This window comes from Anser brachyrhynchus, assembly GCF_964034855.1.
Source record: "Anser brachyrhynchus genome assembly, chromosome: 2".
Taxonomy (NCBI): Eukaryota; Metazoa; Chordata; class Aves; order Anseriformes; family Anatidae; genus Anser; species Anser brachyrhynchus.
In genome coordinates, this window is record NC_137695.1 from 112,089,541 (window position 1) to 112,098,701 (window position 9,161).

Sequence of the window (9,161 nt, forward strand, 5' to 3'; positions counted from 1 at the left end):
CTTTTTTTGTGGAGCCCAGGGTTATTATCACTTACATTGACTTTATGGGCTTATAATTTTCCTGAGCTGAATTAGTCCTGACTTGCAGAGCATTTTGAACTACAAGTCCTTGTTTTCCAGGAAAAGCAGAGCTTCCTCTTTGAAGATAGCTCTGGGGAAGAAGTGCTTTTGCTTTGGTCTTTTTTTTTTTTTTTTGCACTGAAGTTCCTAGCTTTAAAGGATACGCACTTCTCTGTAGCATTTCTAAAAGTAATACCCACAAACAGCCTGATAAGGAACAAATCTGAAAAGGCAGCCTATTTTTTGTTTCCAGCACAAACCCTGCCACTTCCATTAATTGCATTCATTGTATTCAAATTCTGGTATATCCCAGAGAAATTATTTCACTTTATGTTGTCCTTGTAGGAGAGCCTACAATCTCTGACACAATATAAACAATAAGAGGTAGAAGAATTCATGCTGGAGGAGGCAGGGGGAGGGAAAAAACATCATGTCATGGTTAACAGATGTCTTCCTGGCTGATACTGCTAAAACAGGAATTCTTGCAGATTCTTAAATCTTTCCAGAATAGGAACTTCCACCAGCTACCAGGCAGAGCAGTAACTTCTTTGCTAGCATTTCACGTCAACCAGTGTGCAGCCAGCATCTTCACTGTCTCCCTGCATTCCTGCAAGCAGAAACAAACAGGAGGAGAAAACTCCCTCTGCAGCATGCGTGAGGACGACCCCCACAGCTCTGGGTTTTGTTGGTGACACAAAAACACAAGAGCGTGTTCAGCTGGCTGCTATCTGCTGCCAGAACTTGCAGAAAGGGAAGAAAAGCCTCGATCAGTAGCATCTTGACTTTGAGTGACCCTTGTGTAATAACATCCCTGCAATATCCATCTATCCATGCCCAAGGGATACCCTTGGAAATTGGTTTTTGGTCCTTAACGACAGTTTCAGTGTATTGCTTTAATTATATCAAAACAAACTGACATCTATACGCTGCTAATAAAAAAGCATGTTGCAGAGGACTGAAGGGCTCTTACAGCAGGCTGACCATCAGCCTGCGTTTGCCAAGTACAGCACTCGTGTCAAGCACAGCCAAGCTGCATTATTAAATATTAGTCTTCCAATGTGATTTTAAAATTAGAACTGCTTGCTGCTCCATCCGTTCAGTCTAACAAAAGCCCTGCATGATGATATAGCACATTTGCTTTCTCGCTCCCCCCTTACTGTCTTTCACAAGGAGCACCAAGGTCAGAAGTACTCCACTACAGCAAGCGTCCTTTGATGTCGTCACTGTAGTCTTTGAGCTGCTTCCGTAGTTGGAAATTAAGAAGCATCTCCAGATTGCTTTTTTATCAGCTGCTGGCCTCATATCCAAAAGTCTCAGGGAGCAGAGGATCACAGCGGTGGTATATATTCATATTTAAAGCCAGTGCTGTGTGGATTTGATGCTCTATTTGGCTGAGGCTCCAATAAATATGTATTTTGAAGCAATGAAACGCTGTATTAATTGAGAATGCTTTCAGTGTGTTAACTGTGTAAAATAAACTGGCATCATTCCACGTACCGTAATTCAAAGGGGCAGCTTAGAGATGATTTGCTTTGTGAAATGCTAAATATTTCTGTCTATGTTCCTTGAATGTCAGTACCTTTCTAACAATGAGACATCTTTTAGTTGTCCTTTTTCTTTTTTAAAAAGTTGTTATAATACAGAAATCACTCCCATTTTCCATCACTGTTTCAAGCCTCTGCTCCAGCAGGATTTCCCATATATGTGCACCTGAAGCCATCGCTATATACGTTAGGTTACTGACAGCTTATAGCCACGTAGTTAATCATGTGTGGTGTGCATTAAAGCAGTGCAGAGTCGTTGACTTCTTCGCATCTGTTATGTGGTTGAGACCTTACCATCGTGCTGCTGAAGGTCTCTTAAACCTATCGTGTCTGCTCTCCATGAAGCAGATTGATCAGAGGTCTGCAGTAAAGTCAGCTGAAGAGAACCTATCGTGTAACTTCCATTTTATTCACCTATTCTATTCTGATTTTACCCTTCTTAGAGGGAGATGGAGGCATCCAAGGCTAGGTCATCTTTTGCTGGTAACGTGCCAAAGTAGGGTTTATTTTCAACAATATTTCATCTTGCCAGTCTTTCCAACCATTCCAGGCATCCTGCCTCCTCCTGTATTTATGAAACTATATATACAGCTTTCCTATGAGAAAGCAGCTGCCTGAAAACGCGTGTGAATAACACACGAGCTAACCTCCAAGTTCAAAACTGACAGCCATGCAAAAAGCGCGCAGAGCACAGACTTCAGCCCGAGCATTCATCACGTTGGCCAGGCATCTGTCAGCTACCATATATCAAAGCTTTCATTTGTCTTGTGCAACCTCCATCGCCAAACTAAAATATACATTTACAGATCTGTATACAGAGAACACGGACAGAGCTCGCAAAGGAGCATTTCTGAGTACTGCAGTGAAATGTGTTTTGTGCAAATAAGCTGTGAGAAACAAGACAGACGGGTCTGGATGACAGAAGTTACAAACACTGGAGATTAGAGTGTTAGAGAGATGGTTGGGTACTTCCCAGTGCCTTGCTCGTGCTGACAGCCCTGGAAGTGCAAAATGCCTGCCTTCTGGGGAATAACGTTGTATATATTTAAGCATATTTGGATGGGAAAACGCCGTGCTCCTTTTAGGGGATTATTTAAAACGCCATCCTAAAACTTGGAGCATTGGTGTTGACCAGTGCAGGCAACACCAGAACTATTCCAGACAGACAAAACTCTGCTTACAGTGATGCCTTTTCCTTGACCCAGCGAGTTTGTTTCTAACTCACAGACAGCCCAAGAGAAATAAAATGGCCTAAAGCAGAGGAAGAGTAAGCGCTGAGCAGAAGAGAAGGTGGCAAACGATGACTCGGGGTCAGAGCACTCCCATTTCAGCAGTAAGATCCCAGCTGGTCCTTGTGGGTCACTGGGGCACCCCGGCCGTGCTTTTGGCCTTGTACATGCGCTGAGGTTTCCACCAGCCCATTCTCTTTCCTTCTCCATGGGAAAGGGAGCAGCAGAGGGTCGGTGCTGAGCCGCTCGTGGGGTGCAGGAGGGCAGCTCCAGCAGGAAGGGACGGACGGACAGAGGATGCTTGGGCACGTGGGATTTCTCCTTAGCTTCACAGGTACGCAGCACGGCAGCAAGAGGGCTGCCCCTCTGGTGAGCAGAGCCCCAAATACAGTTATCCTACAGGCACCAGCTGAGCAGGGAGCATCCTGCTGTGCAGGGGTAAGTCAGGGTTCTGCAGCAGCTACCAAAAAAAAAAAAAAAACAACCAGGGGAAAAAAGACAAGAAGTTGCACAATTCCTTTTCTTGAGAATAAGGGCAGTTAGTTGAGCTCTCCAGCATGGCACTGACAAGACGAGACAGCTGCCTTAGAGCCAGTGTGTTCAAACATGCTGCTGTTATCCTGTTACATGAATCAAAAACAGCACACACTAGCTTTCATCTGGATTTCATTATTGTGATTTATATCGTAGAGACTGTTGTCTAGCAGGAAGCAGCAGTATTCGGAGTTGGGGGGGGGGGAGATCCTTATCACCAGGACAAAATTGACAAATCTCTGCGTTTAAAAATAGCTGTACCTCATTACCATTTTCTGTTTTAAGCCGTCTGCTTATTCTCAAGACTCTGAATGCTTTGCTTTAAATAAATTAAAAAAAAAAAAAAAAAGGAACATCTTCTAAAAAGATTTTAGCTGAGTACTGGCAGATCTCCTCGGCTTAGCCGGCGGAGCCCCAGGTAAAACCAAAGACCCCTGCAGAGCAGCACGTAAGGCACCCAGGAGGCTGCTGCAGGAGCCCAGGGCTCACCCGACCACTCCGGAGCCACTCGGGCACGTTCGTGCTGGCGGTGAAAGCAACCCAACCCTGCCGTGGTGCGTTATCAACGTGCAGCCCTTCAGCTGACTGCGGAGGATGCTCGGGCCCTCCCTCCACCACGGGCTTTCTGCTGCAAAGTGGTTTCTGTCCTGCACACTCGAGTCATGTTTTTTTTGTGTTCTCCTCTGTGCAAGGGGAAATGATTACCTGGAAGGAGCCGAGTGCGAGTCTGCCAAAAAAAAAAAAAAAAGCCATGATGGCTTTGTGGGAGATAATTAAGATAAAACTAAGGAGCTCTGTGGTAACAGAGAGCAAACAACGGGCAGTTAAGTTTGCAATGAGGCATGAAATAAGGTATAGTGTAGCTTTGCATGGTAGCACCAAGCCTGCTCTTTCTAGGATTGCCCAAGACAACCAAAAAGTGCTGATAGTAACTGAAACCATCTTTGGATTTAATAGTGGGTAACCTTTGTGTGCTCAGCATCTCTTGACTCTGTAAATAAGTGAGGCATGGACCAATGTTTTTGTATTTTGAGTAGCAAGTAGCACTGGTCTAAAGTATGCTACGTGGCTTTTTTCAGTAGTCCTCTTACAGCAGTACGAGAGAGGATCCTTTGTAATACCACAAAGAACTCCCAGCATATACGTGTAAGTGTCAGAAGCACCCGTCTTGCTGATGATCCTCTGGCAAAAAAAAAAACAAACCTCAAACCCCCAAAACCAAGGAGTAGGCAAGCAGGAACCAAAATCCCAGGGAAAGGAATGAGAGGAGAAAGAGAGAAATTGGTAAGATTTTTGTTCAGCTTTTGAGGTCTGAGCCCTGCAGGCCGCAAGCAGAGCCTCCCGCAAGCGACTTTCTGAGACACCCAGGCAAAGACTTCTGTATACATTCAGCCAAATCCTCCCTTCCTTCCACCTCCAGCAAGACTGAAAACAGGCAGACCCACACATTCGGCTGAAGCCTTTCCCTTCTGCCCCAGGTAGGGTGAGGTTTCTCCTGCCTGTTTTTTCCTCTCTTCTCTTTATTCAGGTGTGATAGCAATCTGCCTGCTTCAGCGTCAAGACAGTATGTGAATTTTTAACCTGAGCAGTGCCTTGGTGTCTTCCCAGACTTGTGCTGTAGCCGATCCGTACACGTGCAGGGCACCAAGGGTCACTGAAGAAGGTTGACGTGGCCTTCTCCTTTCTGATGTTTTCTTATAACTGGCAGCTCTCCTTAATAGGACAGAGTTTTGTAATAAATCATCCCCTTTATTGAGCAAAATTTGGACTGGCGCTTGACATGTAACTGTGTCAGAGGGGGCTTGCAAGCATTTATACTTAACAGCAGGCAACTGTTGGGCTTGACGTGCCCAGCAGAATTACCTGCCAGGATGTCACGGGGAGCAGTTTATCTGGACAAATGATGCTTTTCACACTGCAAGGCAGACAGCAGAGTAGCCCTCATTTTAAAATGTGTATATGACTGTAATGACTCCCTGTGGCTAGTTGTTTTTTTCCTCTTCATATCAGCATGTTTACCTCAGATACTGTTGTGTGCTATTCAGGCAAGAAGCACGCTCTGCTTTCATTTAAATTCTTGCAAATATCCTTTATTTCAGTACAACCGCTCTTAAACAAAGTGCAGGAAAAGTTAGTTGCCTTTTGCTCCTCTTCGTGCTCATTTCTGATCCAGCCAAGAACATGATCAGATAACAAGAGTTGTCCAGTTGCTCTTTGGAGCCATTACACTATCCTCCCCAGCCCTTCCACGTTTTATTATTGAAAAATTTTGGCTCCATCTTCTACAAAGGCATAACGTGACAAGTGTTTTGTATGTTTCTTTCCTTCTCTCGTCTAGAGTCAACAGCCCTTTGCTCTGATATAGTTTAACCATAAACAGAAATTAGAAGGGAATAATGATTTTACTGGGAGGAGAATGCAGGATATATAATCCATATGGGTTGCACCCACCTGCTGTGTGCTGGGATTTGGAAATCTAGGAAGGGGATGCAGTACACAGAGGTGAATGCACTGCCTGTGCTTGAAGCTGGCCAGGATTCTGATGTCCAGGGACCAGGTTGTCCCCTGGTTGCCCAAGCCAGGGCTCTTCTCTGCTTCTGTCCAAGGGGCACAACAGCCAGAGCCAGGAAGAGAACTGGCACATCCTTCAAATGAGAGTTTAGCTCTTGGTTCAGCTGATAGTTTTTGGCCAGGTGAGTGGTGACAGAGGATTTTGGCAAAGTGCTTCACGAATGAAGACTGAAGGAATGGGAGAAGTGCTGCACACCCGTAGCTGCTGGTGGTGGTGGCATTGCAGGACTGGCCAGGAGGGCCCTGTGCTATCCAGGGAAATTCTTCAGGTTGTGACAAAAAGGAATAGGAATCTCAGTGTAAAGTAAACAAACTGTGCACTTCTGATGTGGTCCTAACCCAGTACTTCTGTCCGGTTAATATGTACGTTATGACAGCATTACTGTCTTGCATTCTACTGATTTACCCACGATTTAGGCTAATTACCTGTTCTATCACAAATGTATAGCACAGTAGTCAAGAATTTGTATCAGCAGATCCTTTGAGGAGTCTGTTTGAGACTGGCAATATGTTTCAGAACCACACACAAAATCTGGTCATCACATTATTGTGATGACTTGTTTTGGCATAACAAGGATTGTCAGCTAGGTTTTATCCACCCACATTGGGCTTAAACTCATTTGCAGCAATATTTGGAAGTAATGAGGTATGTGTTGTTTGGGGTTTGTGCTCAGCACTCATCTCAGATTTCAGGTCACTCGTTCTGACGGAGCGGTCACGAACAAATTGTTACCTTAATTCAGACTTATTTTTCCCCTCTCTGAAATCATTAGGCATTTGTTTGGTATTCCTTGCTTTCAGGGACCGAGTGATCTTGTTTGTTACACACTAAAAGAATGATTTTCTCTTGACCGTGTGTTACAGACCACAGTCATAGACTATGTGAAGCCATCAGATCTTAAGAAGGACATGAATGAGACCTTTAAGGAGAAGTTCCCTCACATCAAGTTAACCCTCAGTAAAATAAGAAGGTACGTTGCAAAGCTTGGTATGGCTGCCACGTGATACAGCTGTCTCACATCTCAGGGCCATCACTGTTGTACATGAAGAGACTCACAGCACTGACTGATCTTCCAGGAGCAGCGACCTGCAGAGGTGCAGAATAAGTCAGACGGTTGCTTTGATTAGCGGGCTGAGTGAACAAGATCGGTGAACGTACAGACGTGTACCACTGAGGTGTCAAACTCAGCATCTGAGAGGATGAGGATATGAGCTGGGCTTGCACTATACTATCAGATCCAGAAAAATAACATAAAAAAAGGACTCTTGAGTATATGGCACTTAGTTTAAAAAGAGCCTGAGGAAGGAGAAATGTTGATTTTTGTGCCTTGTCCAGAGAGCATGGCCAGAAGCAAAACAAGCGATCAGTTTCACAGCAAACTTTTAGTATTTCATCACAGTTTCCAGTGTAGTAGGCTAGACATACTGCTTCACTGAAGTAATGATGATTTCATTTGACTGAGGCGGCCAGGATACTGATTCTCGTTGCTCTGTAACTAGAGAACTCTGCGGTACGTAGCAAGGTTGGGTTTGACCAACCATAACCAACTGCAAAGCTGCATATAGATCACAAGCACTCAAATCTGTTGTTACTAAATAATTTGTATGCAGCTTAAGAGTTCTGATGAAATATTTTTACTAAAAGAGTCAAAGCTTTACAATTACTTCTATGCTTTGATACAACTGCCTATAGGGGAGGGGCAAGAAGGGGAAGGATGGATGAAGTCAAACCATGCAGTGCAATGTGTCCCCAAAATAGAGCATAAAGACACCTGCCCAGTAAATTACATTTTTCCTTTTCCTTTCCATTTGACTAAACAGGAATCTCTTAAATAATGACTCTTATGGTAAAATGGGAAATGCTTTAACACGCAGTTCACAGCATACTTATCTGGTCTCTTTATTCAGCTTGAAGAGAGAAATGCGCAAGCTTGCTCAAGAGGAATGTGGTTTTGAAGAGCCCACGGTAGCCATGGCCTTTGTCTACTTTGAGAAGCTCGCTCTCAAGGGGAAGCTGAACAAGCAGAATAGAAAGCTTTGTGCTGGAGCCTGTGTTCTTTTAGCAGCCAAAATTGGCAGTGACCTCAGAAAACACGAAGTCAAACATCTTATAGATGTAGGTATCCATACGTTTCCAGTGTTCCTTCTACATTAAGTGCCAGTGTGTGTTATACACAAGCCTGCTTATCAGTGGTCATGCTCTCCTGTAGGTTGCCAGCTCTACAGCTAGCTAAATACATTCCTTTATTTTACATTTGTGTGGAAGTGGGAGAGATCAGTGTCACAACAGAGGACTAAGAAACTTGTTTGACGTGATTGAAGACCCTGCTCTCAGATATTGTGAGGTCTGAGATATATCTGACCACCATTCTGTCAATACAAGTCAAAAGTTAACCTACAGGAAATTCATTTTGCTTTTAATTGTATTTTTAAGAGTGTCAGTAAAGACTCTCCTTTGAGAGGTAAATGTAGATACTAACTCGAGAAGGCATCTGATTGACTACCTCTTTGTATTTTTTTCATCAAGTTAAAAATTTGGGCAAGGGGATGTGGCTTCCATTAGACACTTCACCCCAATGTGTTTTTTGTAGAGGAAGGCGTTTGGTCTCTAGCCACTCCATATGAAAGAGTTAAGATACAGAGGGGTGTGTTATTCCATAGTCTATTTGCAAGAACTGGGATACCAATCTGATTCAATGCTACAGAAAATCAGTGAGGTAGCTGAGTACAACCAACCTCAGTTCGAGAGGCATGGGACTTGGCTGGGGGCAGAACGGGACTCGCAGCCTTCTGCCACAGTCACAGAACTCGTCTGACAGTCAGTTTGTTAGAATGACCTTCAAATAACGAGATAAAAATAAACTGAGTGGGAGTGGGAAGATCTGGCCTCATGCAATCGTGAAAGATTGGTCCACCCTTAAGTCGCATTGAGCTTTTCATTAGATCCAGTGGGCAGAGATGCAGCAAGCCAGGGAGGTCATAAGAAGTTGGGGGGGACAAGTGGGTGGTATTGAGAATATCCCTGAACAGCTGGCTGCCTTCTAGCTTCCAAATCCAGTGAAAACAGCAGAACAGATGGGAGGTTTAGTACGTTACAGCAGAAAGTCAGCTATGGAACCCATCTCGTCTCCCTTGAGGACAGTACTTTTTAATATACATTCTACTTACAGTTGTTGCAGGTGACACCTTTTGCCTCTGAGGTATTACAATCAAATATACGTAA

At 44.2% G+C, this 9,161-nt stretch overlaps 1 protein-coding gene across 4 annotated transcripts in view; it reads left to right on the forward strand.

Moving 5' to 3' along the window:
• The window catches only part of CABLES1 (Cdk5 and Abl enzyme substrate 1), an 80,466-nt gene that overhangs the window by 56,664 nt on the left and 14,641 nt on the right, over positions 1–9,161 (forward strand). For all 4 annotated transcript variants that reach the window (XM_080580380.1, XM_080580379.1, XM_080580382.1 and 1 more), the window contains 2 exons: positions 6,803–6,909; positions 7,847–8,054. In XM_080580380.1, coding sequence (XP_080436506.1) covers positions 6,803–6,909; positions 7,847–8,054 — 315 coding nt within the window. The remainder of the gene's footprint in view (positions 1–6,802; positions 6,910–7,846; positions 8,055–9,161) is intronic.